We start from the raw sequence: 27,061 nt of genomic DNA, 5'->3' as shown, positions 1-27,061 counted from the left end.
TGCCTCCCAAAATGCATCACATCATGGAGGCAGTGCAATTATCTTTGCAGAGTGACACGACAACACAATTCTCCTGATCAAATGCTTTTCTTGTTTCTTTTCATTTATGGCAGTTTTGGAAGGGGAAAAAAGCTGGACATATGCAGTAACTGTAATTTTCCAGATTTCACACCCTAGGAAAATACACCTGGTTACTTCTTTTAACTTCCTTTCAACTCCAGCCCAGGACACACTGTCCATTTAGTGCTGACTAGATCACATCATATTTTACTGACTCATTTATTTCTACTTAGAGATGCCAGGGACTTAGGTAAGACATTTTGGACATAAAATACCAATGAGAAGTCCCAACAGAGCTGCAGCAGGAAGAATAGAATAGAGTGGAGTGGAGTGGAGTGGAGTGAAGAATGGAGAGTGGAGATGAGGGTGCAGTGAAGTAGAATGGAGTGGAATGGAGTAGAAAATGAATGGAATGGAATGGAGTAGAAAATGAATGGAATGGAATAGAATGGGAGTCCTGATTATAGCACACTAAAACTAAAAATATTGTTGCTTTTTTATTATTGCATCTGAACAAATCAGTTTGCTAATAAGTATTTGGGACAATAGATAGGAAGAACCGATTTAAAAATAATAAAGAATATATTAAATGTTTTAAAATGTACATGTAGAAATTGTTTCTCTGCTATCCTCTATATTATATGAGAATTTTTCCAGAGGTATGTTTAAACCAGAGACTAGGACACAATTATTGTATGTTGGAGCATAAATTAGTTTATTGGCAGTGCTGGAGATAAACACAAAAAGGTGTAGGATTATATGAAAATCAGGGTGTACGCATGATTAGAAATAGCAGCATGATGTGGCTGTAGCACATCAAGTATCTAATGAAGTCAATGTTAGGGTTAGGGTGTAACTATGAGATAAGTGAGCAGAGCTGTAAAAGACAATGGGGGTTGAAAGACCAAAAAAAGCCGTAATTCATGTACATAGTTTCTTTTTTCAGGAGTTAACGTTACAGGGTTAATCAAACTGTTCCTATTTCTCAGAGCCTATGTTTGGTCTCTGGTAACATTTCCCAGAGACTGTCATCATTGCTCACCTTCTAAATGTTTTTTGGCTGAGTTGACAATTCAGTTTCCCTGGGAAAGTGGTTTTGGGCAGAGGGTGACTGCTAAATTTGATACTATATAACTGAGCTAGTGCTACTAGCTCTAGAAAGGTTAGGGGCATTTAGCTTGATTCCCAAAACTCTTCTTCAGCATATTACATTAACTCTGGCTTTGTATGTATGAAGATGTTTCTCCATTCTGAGATAAAGCTGTCTCTTCAATCACACATTCAAATTTTGAGATGTTTTCCTAAGTACCTTGGTTTTGCAGATCCTCCGAAGCTTCACCTTGATGGCCTTGGTGAGGATAACACTGTAACAGTTGTCGCAGGAACAAAATTACGTCTTGAAATTCCTGTTTCTGGGGAGCCCCCACCAAAGGTTATGTGGAGCAGGGGAGACAAGGTAAAATTGTAATTTAAATAAATACATCTTTTTTTTTTTTAATTTGATTTATATGCCGCCCTTCTCCGGAGACTCAATGCGTTAAGCAATAGCCTTCATACTTTTGTATATTTATACAAAGTCAGCTTATTGCCCCCACAAACTGGGTCCTCATTTCACCTACCTTAGAAAGGATGGAAGGCTGAGTCAACCTTGAGCCTTGGAGAGATTCAAACCAGCAGTAATTGCAGGCAGCTGTGTTAATAACAGGGTGCTTAGACCACTGTACTATCAAGGCTCTTAAGTCCAATCTTTTAAATAAGTTGTAATAAAATATGCAATGGCATGAAAGAGGTGGCATGGTGGTTAGAATGCAGTACTGCAGGTTAATTCTGCTGACTGCCGACTGCCAGAGTTTGGCAGATCGATTCTCACTGGCTCAAGTTTGACTCGGCCTTTTATCCTTTCGAGGTCGGTAAAATGAGGACCCAGGTTGTTGAGAGCAATATGCTTTACAGAGAGCTGTAAAGAACTGTGAAGTGGTATATACAGTAAATCTAAGTGCTATCGTTATTGAAGTATTCAGAATCTCTTTTACCAATAGATACCATGCATCTGAACTAAACTCAGGAGGGGTTGTAAGCTGTTGGAGTTGCAATCACATCTAACAATCTACTATCAGATAATTAGGTATATTAGCAACCATTCATAAAATATCACAGGTATCCAGAAAAGATATAGGATAGAAGGGATAATTGGTATCTTTGGAAGATGACAAACAGATAGTCCTCAACTTACAATCGATTGGTTAGTTAACTGAAGTTACAATGGACTTCCCAATGGGTACTTATGATCTGGTTCTGAACTTCCAATGGCCACAGGCATCTCCATAATCACGATGGGTACTTGGCAAGCGGCCTGCATTTACAGCCGTTTACAGTGCCCATAGTCACATGATCACATTTTACATTTTTGCTTCAGCAAAACTGGCCCATAGCAAACAATTGGTTCACTTAATGGTCACTGCAAAAATATCATAAAATCAGATCAGTTCAGTGGTGAAATCCAAATTTTTTTACTACTGGTTCTGTGGGTATGGCTTGGTAGGCATGGTGTGGCTTGGTGGGCATGGCTTGGTGGGCGTAGAGGGGAAGGATACTGCAAAATCCCCATTTCCACCCCACTCCAGGGGAAGAATACTGCAAAATCCCCATTCCCTCCCCACTCCTGGGGGAAGGATATTGCAAAATCTCCATTTCCACCCCACTCTGGGGCCAGCCAGAGGTGGTATTTGCCGGTTCTCTGAACTATCTTACAACCATCTTACAACCATGATGGGCATCTCCACTAGGATCATTAAGTCGAGGACAACCAGTAAAATGAGGAAAATGTTAAAAATAGATCAACGTTCTTTAAATTCTTTCTGTGAATGTCAGTCAACTACGAAGGATGTCTACAGGCAATAGTCAAAAAAGCCAAGATGGCTACTGCGATGGCGTCATCAAAAATCAAGGCTTCGCATCTGATGCATAAAAAATAGGCAGAGCTCCAGCCACACCATTGGCATGTTGGGTTGTTGTTGTTTTTTACCATACCCAGCAGATAAAACTGCCTACTATCCCTCTTAGTTGCTAGACCATTGTTTCCTAAATGTTTTGAAAACACTCATGAGAAAATGCAGGTAGTCCTCAGTTAGGAACTACCTTATTTAGCAAATCTTCACAGTTACAATATAACTGTGATGCAAAAGTAATCTTGCAACCAATCCCGGCATATATAACCTTCACAGGTCTGTAAAGGCAAGTAATGCTGAAGCCGGATCAAACGCACAGTTGCAGTTTCACTTAGTGACCACTTCGTTTAATGACTGAATTGCCAGTTCAATTGTGGTGACTGAATAAGGACTACCTGTGCAAGTGAGAAATATTGCTAGACATTAGCATGCAGCATCAGAGCTTCCTTAATGCAAGAAAAGGGATATAAATTTTAAGGATGCAAGTACTTTTTCCAGGGGGAATTCAATAATATCTGGGCCTTGGGCAAAGTGGAATATCTCTTGCAAAAAATCATTTATTAAAAGATAAACTGGTAAGATTCCTGCTCCCTCCAGTTTTCCTTTATTAGTTCAAGTGATTTTTTTTTTCACTTTCTCAATAAATAGATATGCTTCCAAATCCAGACAAAGTGGCAATCATGTACTTTTAATTGTTCTAAGAAAGCCTTGAGGGCACATGTTAAGCCACAGCTAGTCTTTAAACATAAAGATGTTTTGGTGGCATGGTGCTTTGCTTCATGGCATGCCAGCCTGTCATCCTGATTTTAAAAAATTTAAAAACAAAAAGCATCGTTAAAGTAAGCACAAAGCCTGAGGTATCAAGAATGTGTCCATGGAGTATCTAACAAATTCCTTGCTACATTTGTGCAATTTCCGTATGACTTATCTTAATTCAATTCTGATTGTCGATCCTCTGGTGGTTTCTAATCCCACCCACCCCACCTTTTTAATCTATTTTTCTCCTCCTACCCTGTTTTCTTTTGCAAAATGATTGACAGTGGATCATGGATTCTGCATCCAGAATACGGGCAGAGAATTATCCAGACAGCAGTTGTTTGGTGATTGATTCAGCTGAAAAAGATGACTCAGGTCCTTATAGAATAACATTGAAGAATGAAGCTGGAGAAGACTCTGCCCACATCAATATAAAAGTAGTTGGTAAGTCAATGCAATGCATGGCTTTCATACTGAAGTAGCACCAATGCCCTTCCTATTTCAGCTCTAACAAAACTTCTAATTGCAACAGATATTCCTGATCCCCCTGAGGCACCCAATGTGACTGAAATAGGAGAAGACTGGTGTATTATGACCTGGGAACCTCCAGTTTATGATGGCGGATGTCCTCTGTTAGGTGTGTAGACCATTCATTGAAACTGATATTTTAATGATTTTGTAGAATTATTTGGTGGCTCTTTGAAATGGAAGTATACACTATTCATAAGCTGAATGTCAGGGTTCCAAGTAACACCTCCAATGAAAGAAAACTCCGAGGCTTGAGTTTCCTCAAAGTTCCATTTTATTAGAGATGTCATATTGGAACATCTGGGAAAACCCAAATCTGAAAGCTTCCAGGTTTTCCCCACCCAAAGGAAAGTTCAAGTCCCTGCCTAACACCCCACATGTCCATCACATGGTCCAATCAAAGCACCGTCCCATCTGATGATGCCTCCCAGTTCCAGCCATCCAGGTGTAGGGCAAGATGTCCTTGACTTTCTGAGAAAGGAATGTTATTATGACTATATATCACCCTGGCTCCATACAATTCCCACTCCCAGTTTTCTACAGTAGTAAATGTAGCAGTCTGAAGATCCAACGAAAAAAAGCTTCCAGGCCTGACACAGAAGGGTTTCAACTGAGAGGTTTTGCTCAAAGAAATGTGTAAGTTATATTATTATTATTTAGATGGCATGTAGGTGACCAAGTGAAATCGGTTTTCTGAAAACTCAGAAGACTAAACTTCTGGCCCCGGTGATAGACCCTGATTAGATCCTGAAATAAAGATTAGGGAAAGTAAAAGTGAATAAATGATGTGACAAATGTGTAAAATACTGTAAATGAATAAAACTGGGAATAAAGGAACGATAAAGATAATAAATGATGAGAAAAATGGGAAATGTAGAAAGTAGAAAGTAAGAGGAACGAAACTGATACGTAAAAAGAAACACATATTGTGTGTTTGTGTTTTGTATGTTGTGTTATTGTTGTAAAATTAATTTAAAACAAATTAAAAATAGATCCTGAAATAGATCCTGTCCATAACAATTGCATTTGCTCTTTTTAGAAATTCTGAGCCCTCAACTAATAGTTTTATATTTATCCATATATTTATTTAGGATACTATATTGAAAGGAAAAAGAAGCAAAGCTCCAGATGGATGAGAATAAATTTTGATCTTATTAAAGAAACAACTTTTGAGCCCAAAAAGATGATTGAGGGAGTTGCCTATGAGGTGCGTGTGTTCGCAGTCAATGCCATTGGGACTTCCAAACCAAGCATGCCATCAAAACCTTTTGTGCCTCTAGGTAAGTAAAGTATATCTATGTATTTAATTATGCATAACTTTTATTAAATAGCCTCGGTGGTGCAGCGGACTAAAGTGCTTGCACTTAGCTGCCAGCTGCCTGCAATTAGTGCAAGTTTGAATCTCACCAGGCTCAAGGTTGACTCAGCCTTCCATCCTTTCGAGGTAGGTAAATTGAGGACCCGGATTGTGGGGGCAATAAGCCAACTTTATATAGAACAACACCGCTTGGGGGGGGGCGAAAGCCCTAATAAACAGGTATATACAAAAAAGTATGCAGGCTATTGCTATAATGCATTGTAAGCCTCCCTGAGTCTACGGAGAAGGGCGGCATATAAATTGGACTAATAAAATAATAATAATAATAATAATAATAATAATAATAATAATAATAATAATAACAATAGTTGAAAAGAAAAAAGTATGGTTCATTGACATTGCAATACCTGGTGATGCACAAATTGAAGATAAGCAGCAAGAAAAAATCACAAAGTACCGGGACTTACAAATTGAAGTTGAGTGACTGTGGAAAAAGAAATCGTGTGTTGTCCCGATTGTAATTGGAGCCCTCGGAGCAATACCCAAAGGGCTACCCCGCTATTTAGAAATTCTAAATTTGCCGGACTTGAACATTTTGACTCTACAAAAAACCACCTTACTCGGAACAGCTTACATCCTCCGACGATACCTTAACAGTTCCTAGGTCCTTGGTTAGGACTCGAGCTGCTGAGCTATTAACCAGCCTCAAAGGCTGTGAATCTCACTAAAGATTAACCAATAAATAATAATAATAATAATAATAATAATAATAATAATAATAATAATAATAATAATAATAATAATAATAAATGGTTTTATTGCAATACAGTACTGTAGCACCCTGGAAATTAATTAAAAATACAGGAGATATTCATTCACACAAAATCCAGGCAGAAAGATAGTTGATTTAATTCAATTTCAGAGAAGACTTCAGAGTTCTTTAGAAATAGGAAGCAGGAAAACAAATTAATCTTTCTCACTTGATGTTGCAGTCATGATCTGGTCTGGTCTGACATACTGGAATACTATCAGAAAGAAATCCCTTTACCAATAAAGTTGACCAATGTTAAACAGAGCTATTACTGTGATGTTTCAATATTGGCTGCAGCTTCATTATTATTTTTTAAATCAAGACATATTTTTCATCAGAAGATATTACAGACCTGTGTAGGATCATATGTTCACTGTTTCTCAATCTCAGAAACTTTAAAGTGCATGGACTTCATTTCCCAGAATTGCCGGCTGAAAGCAAATTCCGGGACTTGACGTCTACACATCTTAAAGTCACCATGGTTTAAAAACAGTGGTCTAGACCAGGGGTCTCCAACCGTGGCAACTTTAAGACTTGTGGACTTCAAGTCCCAGAGTTCCTCAGCCTACTTTGCTGGCTGAGGAACTCTGGGAGTTGAAGTCCACAAGTCTTAAAGTTGCCACAGTTGGAGACCCCTGGTCTCCAATAGTACCTGGTCGGGTACTTCTCAATAGTACCCGATTTACCATTTCTAAGGTTAATAGTTGTTCCTGTGCTAACTTTTGTCTATATGCCTCATCTTTATTTTAACAGTCATCCCCATTCTAATCCTTATTCCATTCACATTGCCATTTCGTTCCTCTTATCTGTGTTTTGATGATTTTAAGGTGGTATTTCTTTTGAGAGATCAGATTTTTCTAATTGTTTATGTTAGGGACTGCAGAAGATGAGCTCAATGTTTCTAAATATCACCTATTCTAATGAAAACAAGAGAAGTATACAGATAACGAGCTGGTATTATCATCTGTATTTTCCTAATGCAAAAATTATTTAGATTAGTAATACGACACTGAAAGTATTACATGCGCTTGTTAACTAATATAACGAGCATGAAAATTGTTTAGTGACCTACAAGATATTATGTATATTTTGTTAATAGCACTTAGCAAAAGCACGTAGACTTATATACAGCTTCATAGTGCTTCTACAGCCCTCTCTAAGCAGTTTACAGTCAGCCTATTGCCCCCAACAATCTGGGTCCTCATTTTACTCACCTCGGAAGGATGGAAGGCTGAGTCAACCGTGAGCCGGTGAGATTTGAATTGCCGAACTGCAGCTAGCAGTTAGCTGAAGTAGCCTGCAGTACTCTAACCACTGCACCACCTTGGCTCCTGTCAAATAAACATTTTGTTAAGAAAAGTAAAGTCTTACACTTAGGCAAGAAAAACTAAAAGTACATATATAAACTGGGTGAAACCAGGCTTAATAGCAGTAACTGTGAGAGGGATCTTGGAGTCTTAGTGGACAACCAGTTAAATATGAGCCAGCAGTGTGCAGTGACAGCCAAAAAAGCCAATGCAATCCTAAATTGCATTAACAGAGGGATGCAATCAAGGTCAAATGTGGTACTAATACCACTCTATAAAGCCTTCGTAAGACCACATCTAGAATACTGCATCCAGTTTTGGTCACCACACTATAAAAAAGATGTTGAGACTCTAGAAAAAGTGCAGAGAAGAGCAGCCAGGATGATTAGGGGACTGGAGACTAAAACATATGAAGAACGGTTACAGGAACTGGGCATGGCTAGTCTAGTGAAGAGAAGGACCAGGGGAGACATGATAGCAGTGTTTCAATATTTGAGGGGCTGCCACAGAGATGGGGGAGTCGAGTTATTTTCTAAAACACCTGAAGGCCAGACAAGAAACAATGGATGGAAACTGAACAAGGAGAGATTCAACCTGGAAATAAGGAGAAATTTTCTGACAGTGAAAACAATCAACCAATGGAACAGCTTGCCTTCGGACATGGTGGGAGCTTCATCACTGGAGGTTTTCAAGAAGAGATTGGACATTTGTCAGAAATGGTGTAGGGTCTCCTGCTTGGGGGGGGTGGACTAGATGATCTACAAGGTCCCTTCCAACTCTGTTAATCTGTTAAATTTGTTAGGCTAATGTGAATACTCTCTTTTGTTGCTTTTAGCTGTCACAAGCCCTCCTACCTGTCTGGCAGTTGACTCTGTCACTGATACTACAGTTACCATGAAGTGGCGACCACCAGATCAGATTGGAGCTGCAGGTTTAGATGGTTATGTTATAGAGTATTGCTTTGAAGGAAGTAAGTCCCAATCATATTTCATGCAAAAGATAAAATATACCAATTTTTTCTATTCAATAACAGCTTTGGTTTTATAAGTCAATGTATGTAAAATATAAAGATTCTCCAAAGTAAATTAAAAAGACCCTTTCAAAATTTGTGTTGAATTCACCACAGAAGTTCTTAAGTAACTAGTAAGCTATGTAATGTTCTGTTCTATACAATTTCTCAATCAGTGAAAACATCTGGCTGTGGATGAGTTGTCCCAGTGGTTATACAACCACTAGGACAACAAGACAACCATGTTGGATTTTTATGAGTGTCAAGCTACTGACCAGATTGTAACTTCCAAATTGTTCTCAAATGTCTCCCAAACTCTTAGTCTAAGTAGAAAAGATATTGATCTGAAGTAAAGATCAATAATCAGCTAGAAATTTTATGGAATAGGGCAGGAATGGAATGGAATACAAACATGTTGTGTTTGATTATTATTATTATTACTGCTGCTGCTTCTGTTGCTTCTACTTTTATGGAACAGCTCAATAATAATTCAGAAATCTCAGGCTCCATAAATCTAATGTTAACTGATTTATGAGGGTCGTTAGCATATACAATTCCTGATTCATAAAAAATTTAGCAGATGGTTTGGGAAATTTTCCTAAAGTAGAATATACAGCAAACTGCAGAAAAATGGAGAACACAGCTGGAACATAGCTAATAGCTTCCAATTTATATCTCACTCCCCTTAACAAATGATTTATCATTTCTTCCTAGCAAGTATTTAAAAGTAAACAGCTCTGATCTCTATCTTTTGTTTTTTCCTGTCAACATGGCTCTGCTGAACAAAGTATTTCAGGCAATTTTAAGCCACTTATCTGGAATGTGTCTGCTTTAGAGCAGAGATGTAAAATATTGTATGCTATAAAAGTAAGAAGTGTTGTTTTGCTAATTATTTTAGCTAAACAGAAATAGTTTTTCCAGACCTGACCTTGAAAAAGAGAAAGTATCATTTAGGTTCATTGGGTAGGCAAAAGATTTCTCTCCTACTGGAGTTTAAATTTCTTCCCATATTGCTGGCCATACTCATATGGAATTGATATTTAAAAATAGAAATTACGTTTTAAAAAAGCAAGTAAGTAATATTTTATTAAGCTGACTAGGTGCATCAAGAAACAAAAGAGCTTAAACACTCAAATGTAGATTGTATCTGCCATTTTGACATGACCTACCTTGGATAAAATACAATAATGATATATTTTACAAACAAATGTGGTATACAGCCTGTATATTATATTTACCTTTGCATATCTGGATATAAATTATACATGCTACGTATATACTGTCTGTGTACATGTATGCATGCAAATACACAGACACAAAAATAATGTTACTCGTGTATATATTGTAATGTTTTAGAACAGAACAATCTAAAAGGTTAAATAATACTTTTTGTTTACTTTGCTATATCTCTTGTTATGCATTGTTTCTTTTGTTTGTCCTTTTTAGTATCTGGATTTCTGTGTTCTTCATCTTCTTTCCTGCAGAACTTTTCTTTCCACTAATCTCTCTATGAAACTTAATCTCTTACTTGGATCTTCAGCAATCTTTTTCTTTAACTGTCAATCTTTCAACTCCATTTCTTCAGTTCTACCTTTTCTTGCTTACACTTATTTATTCTATCAACCAACCTCTCTTTTCTCTGCTTTTCTCTCTTGATTGCCTGTTCCCCTCGAATGGGGAATTAGTAGAACCACTTTAATCAAAGGCAAATTTTATTTAAAAAAATAATCTTTTCAAATATACAAAACCAACCTTAGAAAAATAGACAAACATCATGATTGTTTAAAATCATGGCTCCCAGTGGTCTTCCGGGTGCGCTTCAAGGTTTTGGTTACTATCTTTAGAGCGCTCCATGGCTCAGGACCAGGGTACTTACGAGACCGCCTCCTGCCACCAATAGCCTCTCACCGACCAGTTCGCTCCCATAGAGAGGGACTCCTCAGGGTGCCGTCGGCCAAACAATGTCGACTGACGGCCCCCAGGGGGAGAGCCTTTTCTGTGGGGGCACCTACCATCTGGAACGGGCTTCCCCCGGAGTTACGAAACATCCAAGACTTACGCATATTCCGCCGTGCCCTGAAAACATTTCTATTCCAACAAGCTGGTCTGGCCTAACTCTCCCTTTTTAATTGGCTTTTAAACTGGCTTTTAAATTGGGTTTTAAACCTCTTTAGATAAATTTGGATGTTTTTTAATCTTTGAGCCTAAATTACTTAATCTGTTTCTTAATAGTTTTTAACTTCTATATGTATTTGTATTTATTATGGCTGTTCACCGCCCTGAGTCCTTCGGGAGTAGGGCGGTATACAAATATGAAAAATAAATAAATAAATAAAAATAAAAGTTAATAAAATATACTGTTTCATCGGAAGCAGTACTATATTCTAAATAAAAGGTGAAGGTTCCCCTTGCACATATGTGCTAGTCGTTCCTGACTCTAGGGGGCGGTGCTCATCTCCCTTTCAAAGCCAAAGAGCCAGCGCTGTCCGAAAAAGTCTCCAAGGTCATGTGGCCAGCATGACTAAACGCCAAAGGTGCACGGACCACGAAATAGGGTGGTCCCTAATTTTCTACTTGCATTTTTTACATGCTTTCGAACTGCTAGGTTGGCAGAAGCTGGGACAAGTAACGGGAGCTCACCCCGTTATGCGGCCCTAGGGATTCGAACCGCTGAACTGCCGACCTTTCGATCGACAAGTTCAGCGTCTAAGCCACTGAGCCACCACGTCCCTGTCATATTCTAAATAGACCTACGTAAATAGCTTCAAAGGATCAAACAACAGTATTTACATCACAAGAATGGAATGAATAGTTTTTAAGAACTGAAAATAAAGGAGCAAACTTATCCCTTTCTCCTGTTTTGTCACGGATTATCAACAATGAAAAATAGATGAAGTAAAAATAAACTTATTTTTGTAAATTTAGAGGTAGATGTTACACAGAAGTGTTCTTCAGCTAGTGAAAAACATTATCATAAAGAGATCCCCGTATTTTTCTTGCATTTACTTTTCAAATATATCTATATGATACTTCCTCTAAACCTATCACTCGGTGGAAAAACTGGCACACAATCATCTGATTTGTTCCAAAAATTATTATATGGTAAAATATTGTTTTCTTATCTGCTACAAGGAATCACTAACAGAAGCATGGATTCTGTTGGGATCACTGTACCAATTCTGTGGCTGTCAGATTCATGACATGCCTCAGCGCTAATTGTCCACATCCTGAATATGAAGGTTCAAGGCACACCTATCCTCCATACATTCAATGCAAAGTACAAGATGCAAAAGGCAGAGAGCTGCAGATGCCAACTATCCAGCAAGAAGTATTGGCAGATCCTGAGTTCCTGATAACCAATGGATTTCAACGATAGCCATGCCAGTAGTCTTGCCAACCATCTTAAACCTATATATCCCTCCATGTATATCTATCTTTCTTCTTCTTCTTCTTCTTCTTCTTCTTCTTCTTCTTCTTCTTCTTCTTCTTCTTCTTCTTCTTCTTCTTCTTCTTCTTCTTCTTCTTCCTCCTCCTCCTCCTCCTCTTCCTCTTCCTCTTCCTCTTCCTCTTCCTCTTCTTCTTCTTCTTCTTCTTCTTCTTCTTCTTCTTCTTCTTCTTCTTCTTTCAGTTTCCTCTTGCTTATCCTGGAGTATGCTTTAATTTTCTCTTCCTCTTAAATCTCTTTTTCTGAATGGATTCCTCTTGTCTATCTCTTTTTTTACACATTTCTCAACTGTCTTGATTTCTGATTCTGATTCTATGGATGCTCAGCTATACCAGTCCAAAAGGCACATTTGCCTATCACCGTAAATCCCCATCTGTGCTTTCCAAATCATTTAGGTTCCTCTGACTCTGGTTCAGAGCAAAATATTAGTGATGACACAGCCGGGGGCCCAGGGCAGACGGAAGAGAAGACACCCAAACCCTGTGAGTGTTCAGCATCAAGCTTTTTCATCCCTTCTTTCTCGCCTCTTTTCATTGTACCATTTTCCTTTGATCAGTGGTTGGAGCTGAAACACTGGGGGGAAAATACAAACAATGTTTTATCCTAAAGGAGTTGCTGGTGCCCCACTTGGTTTTACTGTCTTATCAACTCTGTGATCATCACAAGCTCCTCTTCAAGGTGCAGTATGTGTGTCTGGGTACTTACTAATAGAGAGTACTAACAAACTATGTTATGCTTGTCTGAAAATGGATGTCTCTAATAAAAATGAATCCAAATCAGGTTTACCAACAGAAGTATGTAATGCTGACTTTCTGGAGGCAAGCCATAATCCGGAGGGTAATGTACGCAAAATATTTAAATATTCTTACTGAAAGAGCAATAGAAATAGATGGATAGGCAGGTAGATTCCAATAAAATCAATGTAATTTGGAAAACCTGGGAAACGATCAAGGAGCTGAATTTCTACTTTAATACGTATCACTGGTTTTCAGCTCATACCTTTATAGGATCTCTATGAGATGCATCATTATTATGGTTGGTCACACAGTCAGCCAGTTATTTAGACTAGATCTGGAATTTTTATCCACCTATTGAGTCCTTCCCAAGGTTGCTATTATTATTTTGTAAGTGGAAAATGAAAAGTAAGAAAGATTGGATGGAATTTGAACGTGGACAGAAGTTTTCCAGAAATTGCCTGGCAAATTCTTAAAAATTGAGGTCCACACGACTAAGGTTGAAAAACCCTGGTTTACAGGTTCGGATCCAATGGCCCAGGTACTAAAGCACAAAAGGTCTTTTATAGCAGGGGTCTCCAACCTTGGCAATTTTAAGACTTGTGGACTTCCTCAGCTTTGCTGGCTGAGGAATTCTGGGAGTTGAAGTCCACAAGTCTTAAAGTTGCCAAGGTTGGAGACCCCTGTTTTATAGCATGAGTCTTTTTTCTGCAAGAAGATATTATTTAAACAGTATTGAATGCTATTTCTTTTTTTTACTTTACCATAGAATGTACTTTTGGTATCAAACGAACTTTTTTAACAACATTGCTAGCTGAGGCCTTCGAAACTGTTTTTGTCTGTATAAGAGATTTATGTTGTCTTTGTATTTCTGTTGTCCGTGTCAGTAAAATTGGTTGCCTGTATTCAGATAAAAGCCATGGTTTTGATGATAATAAAAACAATTGATTACAGAGAAAAATGAAAATCATGTTGTAATGATAGAATAAGAGATTTACACTTATATTTGCTAAAAAGAAAATAGGAAGTTTCTTCTTTAAATTTTCTTTCTTTGTTCTAAATATTAGTTTCTCTTTTATATTTCATTTAAAATTTTTAATAAACTTATAATAAAATCACAGTTTGCATCACGTAAAAATAAGCTGTTTATGCAATGTCCAGATAAATTAATTCAGTTTTCATGCAGTCTTCTAAACTTAATACTGCTGATAATAGCAAAATAACATTTGAAAATTGAGAAATATTTGCTTGCTGGAAGATATACATGAGCATTTTCTGCAGGGGTTACATTAACACACAACATATTTATACTAGGATTAAATTAGATTACTCTGCTTGCTCAGAGTACACAAAGATTTGCAGGATATTTTGGAACTTTGGCATTTCATTGAAAGAAAATACTGTCAAAATGTGGAGGGGGAAGGGAGGGATTGCTGACCAATCAGCAAAGCTTTCTTTGTGAATATAACGAAGTACAATACAGAGTGCAAATATATTAATATGGAAACCTCTTCTTTTTTAAAAAAAAATCAGGAAATCATTAAGATCCAGAATTTGGATAGATTTCATGTGGAAATGCGTTTTTCCAACTGACAATTATTACATTGCTTGCATATTAACATTTCTCTTAAAAAGACAGTATAATAATATTGATGGCCTGGCCTTCAGGATTATAATTCTTATTTCTTGACCGTCTGTCTGTTTGTGCTTGTCTGTCTCCGTCTATTGATTCTTCTTTGGAGGCTAGTAACATTCATTTCTTCTAATTGCACCATCATAGGGGCTAATGACCTGACCACAAAAGTGTAAAATTCCATGATATATCCAATATATACTTTAAATAAAAAAGAACCATATTTAATCTGTCTTTCTATGTAATTCTGAATGTTTTTCTTTCTCTTTGTCTTTCTGTTTTTATTCCACTTTAGCGGAACAATGGATTGTGGCCAATCCAGATCTAACAGATAAAACAAAATTCACCATCACTGATCTTCCAACTGGATCAAAAATCTTTGTCCGAGTAAAAGCAGTAAATGCTGCAGGCCAGAGTGAGCCCCGGCTGCATCCACAGCCTATTTTAGTTAAAGAAGTTATAGGTGAGCCTCATCATTTATTTGTAACTCATTGTTCTGACCTAGGCTTCCTGAGTCAGTAAAACATACGAATAGTCCCAAAAACCTCTTTTATTTGAACAGCTGTGAATTCTGTTCATTCACAGATGAGTCCCAAATAGTTGTAAAGAATCCTTCAGGATAAGGCTGATAATCACCCACCTTTATCTCCCTTGACACTCTGCCAAAGACCTAATTGGCAAAACCACACGGAGTCCAGAATCAAACAGAGCTTCCGATTTTAAACTGAACCGAATGAACAACGTTGCTTCCTGCAAAGGCCCATGTGCCTTTGCTCCTCTTTTAAGTCTTATGGGAGGGGCCAATCATCTCCAAGCCCTACTCCTTGCCCCTTTTGTTTTAACTGTTCTTGCCTTCTGGCAGCTCTGCGCATGTGCACACTGGGAACAGGCTCCCCCTGTTCCTATGCCTCACTGAGGTCCGACTCTGGAGGCTCTTGAGGCAGCACGTACTTCCCAGATGACCCTTTCTCTGCCTCCGATGCAGAGCTCTTATCCGAGCCTTCCCCAGACTCCAGGACTGGCCCATGTTCCTCCCCAGCCTCCTCACTGTCCGACTCTGCTGCCAGTTCTGCAGGCCTCCAGCGGACCACAACAGTCATATAAGCATTGTTAAAGGTTATTTTTCCTTGCCTTATAGCGGTGTCATCTTTCTTTGCCCATTGCTTTGATTTCCAATGGGGAAAAAAATTCTATACATAGTGAGGGACCAATGACATGGGTTTTGTAATTTGTTAACTAACATAATTAATTTATATTTTAATTTAATTTATTTTCTCTTTTTTTTAAAATGGTGTTCAGGTATATTGGCTTTTAGCATTCCTAAACTGATAAACAAGCTGGAGACTAGCTCCAGGTAAAAAAAAAAGTTTGTTAGTACAAATTGGAGTCTGACTTATGTCTTTTGTGAGCTCTAAGCAACCTTTCTCCTTACAATTTATGCCTTTTCAGATGTCAGACCTCATTTTAATAAACATGTATGCTATTATCCTGTCCAATCAACTTTCCTCTTTCAGATTTCCTTGTTATGTTAACTATAAAAGGGGATTGAAGCTAAAGGTCAGGGTTCCCTCTTTTAATGAATCCCTTTTGTCTGAATATCCTGATAAATTGTAATAAAATCTTTCTGTCTCATTGGAAATAATGCATGCCGAGGACAAGCCTGAAAAAGCCATATTTGGTCTTCAATTGCCACATTTTGATCTTATGAATTAAGAAACAAATTCCTTTCTTTAAATTAAGAACCTCCGAAGATTCGTCTGCCGAGACACTTAAAGCAAACTTATATCCGAAGGGTTGGAGAAGCTGTGAATCTTGTTATTCCTTTTCATGTAAGGAATGCACGAGTGTTTATGCGTCTATATGTATATGGGTCTACATCTAATACTAGGTGCTGTGTGTCTAACTAATACAATTGCTCTGATAACTTCTATATTTGAAAAAGTTCTAAGAAGTTTCAATATTTGCTAAATGGCAGCAAATGATTTAAAAAATCCTTGTATTCAAAATATGGGAATTATAATACTGATCGATTTATTTGCAATACGTTTACAAAGATATTCAACTGTAATCAGAGTAGCAACTTTAAGTGCCTTTAATTCTCACTCGATGTCATAGAATAGTCCAACTCTATACATGAAAGAACGGCCCATTTTTAAATTTTCATTAATTCTAATAGTCTCCCAAAGGGTAAATTTGACAAGGTCATTGATTTATTTTTATTTTATTTACCAAAATTAGGAATTAGGTGCCCATCTCACTCTCAGAGTGGGTGGTACAGGGGTGAAATTCAGCAGGTTCTGACAGGTTCTGGAGAACCGCTAGTGGAAATTTTGAGTAGTTCAGAGAACCAGCAAATATCACCTCTGGCTGGTCCCAGAGTGGGGAGGGAATGTGGATTTTGCAGTATCCTTCCCCTGGAGTGGGGTGGGAATGGAGAGTTTGCAGTATCTTTCCCCTGCCACGCCCACCAAGCCACACAACAGGCCAACCAAGTCACCCCCACAGAACCGGTAGTAAAAAAAATTGAATTTCATCACTGGGGTGATATACAGTTAAAAGCATAACAATCATATAAAAATGCAGTATATTAGAAGGAGGAGCCAGGTAGGAAAAAAAAATTAAAAGTAAGTTAAAAGTAAGTAAAAGTTAAAGTTAAGTAAAAGTTAAAAATAAGTAGAAACAAAATTAAAATAAGTTAAAAGTTAAAAGGCAAGAGGGAGCTTTAAGGCTCCAGTCACTCCCATGGTTGTGTGCTGCTCTGGGAGCCCCATACAAGATTTAGGACAAACTCTTTTGAAAGGCTAGGAGGCTATCCTCACCTCCTTGGAGAGGATATTCCACAGAGCAGAAAAAATGGCAGGGAAGGTCCTCTTCCTGGACCCTCCAGCTGTGCTGGCTGGAAAATTCTGGATATTGAAGTCCACACAACTTAAAGTTGCCAAGGTTGAGAAACGCTATAACAGTGACACAAACTGAAGGGAGCCAGTTTAGAAAAAACTGATAGCTAAACATTATACCCATATAAGAGCCGAGGTGGCACAGTGGTTAGAGTGCAGCACTGCAGGCTACTTCAGCTGACTGCTAGCTGCAGTTTGGCAGTTCAAACCTCACCAGCTCAAAGTTGACTCAGCCTTCCATCCTTCCGAGGTGGGTAAAATGAGGACCCAGATTGTTGGGGGCAATATGCTAACTCTGTAAACCGCTTAGAAAGGGCTGTAAAAGCACTATGAAGCAGTATATAAGTCTAAGTTTTATTGCTATATTCCATCTGCTTAATTCAATCATCAGCTCACATATTTAAAGAATATCTTTAAAAGGAAATAATAACCAAGGAGTATATCTCAACCGATACATGTCTGGTGGTTTGTTTGTTTTTTCCTTCCATAGGGAAGGCCAAGACCAAAAGTATCTTGGAAGAAAAATGGTACCCACGTAGACAAGAACCAAATTAATATCCGCAACAGTGAAAATGATTCCATCATCTTCATCCGAAAAGCAGAGAGGAGCCATTCTGGGAAATATGACATGAAGGTCAAAGTAGATAACCTCGTGGACAAAGCCACAATAGACATTCAAATAGTTGGTATGTATTGAAATTCAACCGGAGTAGAATATGGCCTGTTAGCTATAATACTTTCTCAACACTTTGGTCTTAACATAACATAAATGGAAGCTATTTTATATAGGGAGCAGGATAAAAAGGATAAGAAATTGTGGAGGGCTGGATTAAGTCCATAGTCTGGAGTCTTCCATGCCTCTTTTATAACTTAAGAGTTTGAAATAAGCTACATTATGATCCTTACCATATCTTTCTTATCTATGGCCCCTACAAACCAGAGTTAAGACCAAAGCTACATTTCCTCTGGATATGAAAGGCCTACAATCTAACAGTTAAAACATAGTCTTGCCTGTAACAAATATAGTTTCTGAGGGGAGAAGCCAAAGATGTCTTCAGGGGGCACAGAAGGACAAATTCTGACACATGCATAATGAAGTCTCACACAAATGGTGCAATTTACATACGTCATTACAAATATCCCTAAAGTCAATATGCTATGGTATCATTTATGTGATAATGCCATGACACATGATGTCCTTTTGACATCATCATGAGTTGTTACAGATGTCACCGGAAAAGGGTTAACAGAATAACAGAGTTGGAAAGGACCTTGGACCTTCTTCTAGTCCAACCCCCTGCTCAGGCAGGACACTATAATCATATACCAGGTTATGATATCTCAGTGCGAAGCTGACAATATCCTAGTAGCAATAGCTTGACTATCCTAACCTTCAGTTCTTGGCCATCCCAGCATCAAAAGATTAATAAATACTTTTTTGGTATCTTGCTGCTATTTCCACAAGCTGGGCTGAAAATCATTTGATAAAGTAAAATAAATTTTAAAAAGCAAAGCCGTGTTGCATAGAATGTGACTGAGGGAGTTAAATGTAGTGAAACATGAGTGAAATTTTTTGAGCCTGAAAACATTAACTGTCTGCAGATGCACTTACAGCAGTGTGAAAAGTTGAGCTGTCACTCAGAAATAGAGGGAGAAGTCACATGAAGGAAATGCCACTGTAAGGTCCCAAAATACACTTGAGTCACCAGAATGCCAAAAAGAGAGACTCAAGACGAGGCTTGCAAAAAAACAGATTTTATTTATGGCCAAAAACAAAATACTGGGTGGAACTATATCCAGAACATACAGATACAATGCATGCGAGGAAATAGCCACACCTTGGGGAAGGTATGGTGTCCTTTTATACCCTCAGAGACGTCAGCTTAGTACCCAATTCTGGCCTCCTAATTTAGGTTTGTGTATTCCTTGTTGCCCTGCAAGGGGGAATAGAAACTTCCCAATTAGTCATCTTGAGCATTTCTTTGTTTACTCAATTGGCCACTTTGGTCCCCTGACTCTGGAAAGCAGGAGTTTATCCAGATCAAACATAAATTAGGGCTGAGGTGTAAATTATCCCTTTGTTGATGGCTGTAGTTTCAACTGAGATAACGTACCATGCTTTTAGATGGCACAAGAAAAACAGGAAGAAGATTGATATGGGTTCAGGTCAAATGGCAGGGACATATGTTTGACAAATACCTGATACATTACAGAAGCCTAATAACAGAATATGTTTGTTACAGGAGATACAAATATAAAGGCATAATATATGTGATACAAATACAAAGGCATATATGTATTACAGGAACCTAATGGTTACAGAATCTAGTATACCAGTATATCATATTCTAGTATTATTTATTATATCCTTATTATTGTTTCCCTTCACCACCTTACAAAACTTTTGGCCACCTAAAAATTATAAACTTGGAACACTCTTTAAAAAAACATTAAAACCTGCCAAACTGAGACAAGCTGGAAAAATGACTTTTACCTGTACTGTTAATATTTCCTCTTTCTGCTGTAGATCGTCCAGGTCCACCCCTAGTAGTAAAAATTGCAGATGTCTGGGGAGAAAATGTTGCTTTGGAATGGACACCACCAAAAGATGATGGCAATGCCAACATTACTGGTTACACAATTCAAAAAGCAGACAAAAAGAGTATGGTAGGTAGACTTTCTAACATGGCGAATCTCAGGATAAGCCACCTGGTCCTCACATGGAAGGCTGCCTTGGAACACTGATATTATTTGTGAATCTAAATGACTTTTGAAAACTGGAACATCTGCCATTTAAATGTGTTTTAAACTGACACTGTTATAAAAGACCTTGTGTGTACGACAAGTATCTTTGGCAGGTTGCCTTCGTTCCTGGCATTGTTACCTTCAAATGATTCATTACAGCCTCATTATTAAAGCTACCATATTTGTTTCTGTGTATCTTCTTTATATATATATAGTGGCCAAAATTGTGGAAACCTTTTGGGAAAAGTGTATTTTTGAGGTTTGATGGCTAATAACACCTTTTTTTTTAATAGTACCATAAAATTATATATCAATGGAGAGATAATTTAATCAAGAATGTAATGCAACGAAGTTTATTTATTTATTTATTTGATATTTATACCGCCCTTCTCCAGCAGGACTCAGGGTGGTGAACAGCCAAGATAAAACATAGCATACAAAATTTAAAAACAGTTTAAAAGATATTAAATGATTTTGGCCCACAATTTAAAACAGTCCAATTAAAATCAATTACAAATTAAAACCGAAAGGATGGGATCAAGCCAGCCCGGCTAGATGAAATAAGTGAGTTTTAAGGGCCCGACGAAAAGTCCGGAGGTCTGGTATCGTGCGTATCTCTGGGGATAGGTCGCTCCAGAGGGCAGGTGCCACTACAGAGAAGGCTCTCCCCCTGGGGGTCGCCAGCCGACATTGTCTGAGTTTGTTCAATTATCTGTATTCTATGAAAAGTTATAGCCAAATAACCAGGTTGCTTAGGTTGATATCAGGTAGCTTTCCTTCATCTGATTTTAGCCAATAAGCATGAGTGTTTAGAGAGCCAATCAGATGTCATCTTGTTTTGATAATGAGCCAATCAGATCACAGTAGGATTCAGTTATTGATGTCATGTATTGAAGCCGAGAGGAGGACATTTGTCAGTGTGTTATGTGATCGCTATCAAGTTGGTTGGGATTTTTTGTGTTCTTTCATTTAGTGAGCTTGTTAAATGTAATAAAATTAAAGTAATGGTGCAAAGAGTTGATTGGTCGCCCAGAAAGTGATGTAAAATAGTATTATCAAGTGAACAAAGCTACAATTATAAAGAAATTAGAAGAAAAATTGGTGGAAATTTAACCAAAGGTGGCATTTCTAGGTTTTTGAAGAGATATAACAAAACCACACTGGTAAAGACAGGAAAAGGTGCACAACAGCAAGTGATGATAGAAGAATTAAAAGACTGTGCCTACGTGACAGAAGAAAATCATCTGGGTGTATACTAGATGAAATGGCGCAATGCCATGTAAAGTTGAGTGCAAGGACTGTTTGGCGCAGACTGCAGGAATTTGGCCTGAAATCTAGAATTCCACAAAAAAAGCCACTTTTATCTCTCAAACAAAGGTTGAAAAGCATTATATTCTTGATTAAATTATCTTTCCATTGATATATATAGATATAGAGATATATAGAGAGAGAGCCTTGACGCGTGGTCTACGCACCCTGTTATTAACACAGCTGCCTGCAATTTACTGCTGGTTCAAATCTCTCCAAGGCTCAAGGTTGACTCAGCCTTCCATCCTTTCTAAGGTAGGTGAAATGAGGACCCAGTTTGTGGGGGCAATAAGCTGACTTTGTATAAAATATACAAAAGTATGAAGGCTATTGCTTAATGCATTGTAAGCCGCCCTGAGTCTCCGGAGAAGAGCGGCATATAAATCAAATTAAATATATATATATATATAATTTTATGGTACTACTCCAAAAAAAAGTGGTGTTATTAGCCATCAAACCTCAAAAATACACTTTTCCCAAAAGGTTTCCAAATTTTGGCCACTACTTCATAATAATTTGCATGTTCTTGGGGTGGGGGGTTGAGTCAGACTTTAGGCTATAGCAAAGCTGGCTAGGGAATTCTGGGAGTTGAAGTCCACCTGGCTTAAAGTTGCCAAGGTTGGAGACCCCTGATCTACAGCAATAGCAGTAGCATTTAGGCTTATATACTGCCCCATAGAGTTTTACAGCACTCTCTGGGTGGTTTATAATATTGAAGCCCTATTTTCATATTGCACCCAACAATCTGAGTCCTCATTTTACCAGCCTCAGAAGGATGGAAGGCTGAGTCAACCTTCAACCCCATCAGAATAGAACTCCAGGCTATGGGCAGAGTTAGCCTGCAATACTGCACTCTATATTACTATTCCATATGTTTGAATTTAAATGTACAGATAAATTTCTTTATTTAATATTGCATGTCTCAATTTTCTTTCAATGGGAGAGGCTGCTTATAAAATTACAGTCATTCTTCAGGCTGCAGCATAATACAGAGAGATACCGTGTTTCCCTGAAAATAAGACCTCCCTGAATAATAAGCCCAATCGGGGTTTTGAGTGCATGTGTTAAAATAACCCCCCCCCCAAATTAGCCGTCCCCAAAAATAAACCCTCCCCGAAAATAATTAAACACATGTACAGCCATTACCCGCCATTTCCTCTAGTTAGAGTTAGGGAGACAGAGCTGAAAATCAGGTAAGATAGCAAGAAGAGCCCCATCTTGTTCCACGTGCCCCAAAATAATAAGACCTCCCCAAAAGTAAGGCCAAGAGCTTATTTCGGGGTTCAAAAAAATATAAGATAGGGTCTTATTTCCGGGGAAACACGGTACTTCTAGATTGATGTCTCAGTCAGGCTACCCCTGAGTGCATAACTCTTATGGTGTTACAAGCTCATGTTAATTTGTTCTATCTTTCAGGAATGGTACACCGTCATTGAACATTATCACCGGACCGCTGCTACTATTACTGAACTTGTAATCGGAAACGAGTATTTCTTCCGCATTTTCTCTGAAAATATGTGTGGCCTCAGTGAAGATGCCACAAGAACAAAAGAAAGTGCTGTGATTGCTAAGGATGGTTAGCTAAAACTCTGAAATTCCTGAAGTATCTGTCACAAATATGACAATGGAAATCAGCTACAAGGGATATGGGAGGCTTATATTAATCTATTAATTATATTAAGATGCCATAGTTTTAGTAACCACACCAGGGGTGGGTTCTACTTACCTTTACTACCGGTTCGCAATGGGATTGTGTCTGCGCATGTGCAGATTGCCGATGATGACCTCCGGGGCAGTGGGCGGGGCCTCCCGCCGGTTTTACTACCGGTTGTTGCGAACCAGGGGGCAACCCACCACTGAACCACACGATTATGTAGCATAGCCAATCATGTTAATAGTAAACATTGAAAATAATTTATTCTTTTTTAAAATATATATATATATGGTACAATTTGGAGGGAAAGGATAAAATAACGGAGACTGTTCTTGTTTGACCAGTAACATTCTCTTCCAACACATTTGGAAGAGAAAAAAATGTTAACATTACTTGAGGTTTTTTTCATGCATCCCATCTGCTAAAAAGTATAGGTATTATATCTAATTTGCAAAAATACTGATTGGAAGCAAGACATCCCATGTAGATTTTGCATAACATTGTCCTGTAGGTTCTTAGTAGAATTGAATGTACCATAATTATCAATATCAAGCAAAAATCATTTATGACTACTGACCTCTTTTGCATAGAGAAATATGGTCAGGAAAGTGACTTAATTTTTTCCAATAACATCACTTTGTTCGAAACTATTTAAGTACCCTACCACTCTATTTTAAGGAAGATTTAAGGATCTTATGGACATTTAATTCATGTTGCCTGTACAAGAGAAATTTTCAGCCTTGCATCCATTCAAAACACCAGTATACATTAAACACGGTGTTTTGCTACCTTGGAGGGAGAAGAGATGTGGTTAGTTCACATTTTAGGCAGCGATAGTACATTTTCATTCTTTTCTTGAAAGATAATCTGCAATTCATCAGGTGAAGGACACAATGGTGGAAAACAGCTACTAGCCCATCAGAATGTCAAACCAATCAAAAACATTTCTTTCCTCTAATCTCATTTATATTCTTTGAGGTTCTAGATGACATACTTCTTCCTTTTTAATCCTGCCCAACAAAAACAAGGGGCAAGAAAGATTTTTTTTTTTTAAAAAAAGAAAATCTGTATAAATTATAGGCAGTTAGATTATGAGTCCACAAAACATAAAATTTTCAAAGGTCCATGTTCAATTTCTTTATATTTAGTGTCATCTATAAATGTGATGAAAAAAGTTTTGAACTCATATTCTAGAACCCTTAAGGAAGAAATCTTCGATGATGCATCTTTTATTATGGATAGTTTATAAAGTAGGTTGCAGACAACTGAACAATATGTACTATGCAGCATCCCTTCCCAGGATTATAGGTCAGCTGCAGAGGTTAGCTTCATGACCCAGCAAATAAAATTGCTGTTTTTAAGAATTAGAAGCACACACTACATTTGCATGTGATTTGCTTTCACAAATCAGATCTGAAGTATTACACAGTTCCACAATTTATTGATAAACTTTGTTCTTATATAGGTAGCAATTGGAGAAGTGAACGTGTTACAAAATTCTGTCTTTTAGCAATTCTTGAACTTCTCTTTTGCAGGTAAAGTGTACAAAAATCCAATTTATGAGGACTTCAATTTCACTGAACCACCAATGTTTACTCAGCCTTTAGTTAATACATATGCCATATCTGGTTATAATGCAACTTTGAACTGCAGTGTCCGAGGAAATCCAAAGGTAAGATACACATCTAGTAAGAATCACAATGAATACACAAGAGAATATTAAAAGATGTGGATAGGACAAATCATGTACAACAGTACTTCTCAAACTTGGCAGTGTGAAGAAGTACGGATTTCAACTCCCAGAATCCCCCAGCCAGATATGTCCTCAACATGCATCGGGCAAGTGTTCTGCCCCAGCTACGGACCCCAAAGAATGCAGCACACACAAAGTCTGTACAAACCTTAGTTTACTAAATTAAATAAGTTTTTTTTCCCAAGCAAAAGCTGTTAATTAACTTTCTTAACAGCCTACAAAAATTCAAAAAATAAATAATCTTAATCTTACTATGATTGGCAGAAAGCCCAGAAGCAATTTGCAAAGAACTAAGATCAAGGCACGAAGGAGAGTGAACAAGTTGTTCCCTGCAAATTGCTTCAGTCGGAGTTCCTCCTTAAATAGGCTAAGGGAGTGGCCAATTAGCCCCAAGCCTTACTCTTGAGGAGACCTCTTTCTGAGGAGCCACGCCTGCCTTTTGGCAGCTCTGCACACCCGTGCATCGAGAAGAGACTCCTCCTCTTCGTTCTCTTCACTTAAGGGAGCTTCTAGAGGTTCTGAAGGCCCTGGCTGAATCCCTACCTCTGGCACCACATCTTCTCCAGCCTCATTGTCCGACTCGAGTGCTAGCTGCACAGGCTGATGGTGCAGCATCACACCAGCCTCCTCGCTGTCCGAATCAGCCACCAGCCGCACAGGCCGCGTACGGGCCACAACAGCAACTAATCTTTCCTTCTAAAAACCATCTCAGCTGCAAAAACTGAACATCACATATAAAAGTTCCACACCTGTGCAGAACCCCATTAGAACCTTTATGTGTAATGTAGAATAGCAGTCCTCAACCTTTGTGGCTTGGCAGCCCGGCTGGGGGGAAAAGAGGGGAACTGGACCGCATGAGTGCACATTTATGTAGCCCTTGTGCGAATGGTGGGCCAGAACAAGCATACAGCCCTGTGCACTCACACAGCCCTTGCGCAAGCTGTGGGCTGGCACATACCCATGCAAGTGCCCAACGGCATGCCATGAGCACAAGTTAAGCTGTGCATGAGTGCTCTGGCCACCCGCTCACTCAGTCCAATTCTGAATAGGTCACAGCTCAATAGTGGGCCCAGGCTGGGGGTTGGGAACCCCTGCTGTAGAACCTATATGTGTGGACTTCAACTCCCAGAATTCTGGGAGTTGGAGGCAACATGTCTTCAAGTTCCCAAGATTGAGAAATTCCCAAGACTGAGGTATAAGACTGCTATTTCTTCATCTCACTTCTTGAACATTATACATATAGGTTCTAGTGGGGCTCTGCATAGGTGCGGAACTTTTTTATGTGATGTTCAGTTTCTGCAGCTGAGGAGGATTTTAGGAGGAAAGGTTACCTGCCGGGTGCATGTTGAGGACATACCTTCCATATTCTCCTTAATTCTTTTTCAACTATTAGGGTTCTGCATCATCTAGAACTTTCTGTGCTCTAGTTGGGTTAAGTAAAGTTTAAGTTATTTTTTATTTAATATAGGGAAATGTACCAGTCTTTGAGTGTAATAGATATTTTGAAATATTTTGAAATTTGAACTTTGGGAAAAAGAGAAAAAGGTATTCCTGTGAGGTAACAAATGACATTGTAATTGATGTAATCTCCCCTGCTCCCAATTGTAATGGCACCTAGAAAATCCATAGTTGTAAATGCAAAACTGACCACTCAAATATACTGGTTACCAGGTAAACTGTTTATTCTTCTGCTACATCACTCTAGAGCAGCAGTTCTCAACCTGGGGGTCGCGACCCCTTTGGGAGTCGAATGGCCATTTCCCAGGGGTCGCCAAAGCCCTCTCTCGCCCCCCCCTTCACTCACCCTCTGCCTCTGCTGGATCGCCCGGTCGCCGTTCGCTTACCCCGCCCACTCCCAATCTATTGCTGCTCCGGAGTCCCAGCTGATGGCTAGAGGGAAAAAAACTTTAAATTCTTGCCGCGGGGCTTCAAAGAGCTAGCTGCAAAGAGGTAAATTCCTGGAGCAAGTTTTTTTCCCCCTAGCTATACTGAAAAGAGAAAGCGAAAGCAGGGTCTTAGCTGCAACGTGACAAAATGAGGCAGAGAGGTTTCTTTTTCTTTTTCCAAAAAAGGTAGGTACAAAACTGCAAACAATGGGAAATTTAGGGCAAGAGGAGGTTCAAGATTTTAAAACACAAAAGAAAAAAAGCTCTAT

The 27,061-nt window shown here is 38.5% G+C and overlaps 1 protein-coding gene across 7 annotated transcripts in view; it reads left to right on the top strand.

Moving 5' to 3' along the window:
- The window catches only part of MYBPC1 (myosin binding protein C1), a 104,320-nt gene that overhangs the window by 66,324 nt on the left and 10,935 nt on the right, over positions 1-27,061 (top strand). For 6 of the 7 annotated variants that reach the window (XM_070947633.1, XM_070947634.1, XM_070947632.1 and 3 more), the window contains 12 exons: positions 1,383-1,516; positions 4,049-4,208; positions 4,297-4,401; positions 5,384-5,572; positions 8,564-8,698; positions 12,578-12,664; positions 14,845-15,012; positions 16,290-16,378; positions 17,937-18,132; positions 19,974-20,113; positions 22,916-23,075; positions 24,689-24,825. In XM_070947633.1, coding sequence (XP_070803734.1) covers positions 1,383-1,516; positions 4,049-4,208; positions 4,297-4,401; positions 5,384-5,572; positions 8,564-8,698; positions 12,578-12,664; positions 14,845-15,012; positions 16,290-16,378; positions 17,937-18,132; positions 19,974-20,113; positions 22,916-23,075; positions 24,689-24,825 — 1,700 coding nt within the window. The remainder of the gene's footprint in view (positions 1-1,382; positions 1,517-4,048; positions 4,209-4,296; positions 4,402-5,383; positions 5,573-8,563; positions 8,699-12,577; positions 12,665-14,844; positions 15,013-16,289; positions 16,379-17,936; positions 18,133-19,973; positions 20,114-22,915; positions 23,076-24,688; positions 24,826-27,061) is intronic. The other variant, XM_070947635.1, reaches the window with a different exon arrangement.

The sequence above is a fragment of the Pituophis catenifer genome, unplaced genomic scaffold, assembly GCF_029215685.1.
Source record: "Pituophis catenifer annectens isolate HBS135680 unplaced genomic scaffold, rPitCat1.0.hap2 SCAF_7, whole genome shotgun sequence".
Taxonomy (NCBI): Eukaryota; Metazoa; Chordata; class Lepidosauria; order Squamata; family Colubridae; genus Pituophis; species Pituophis catenifer.
This window is presented reverse-complemented; position numbering and strand designations above follow the sequence as displayed.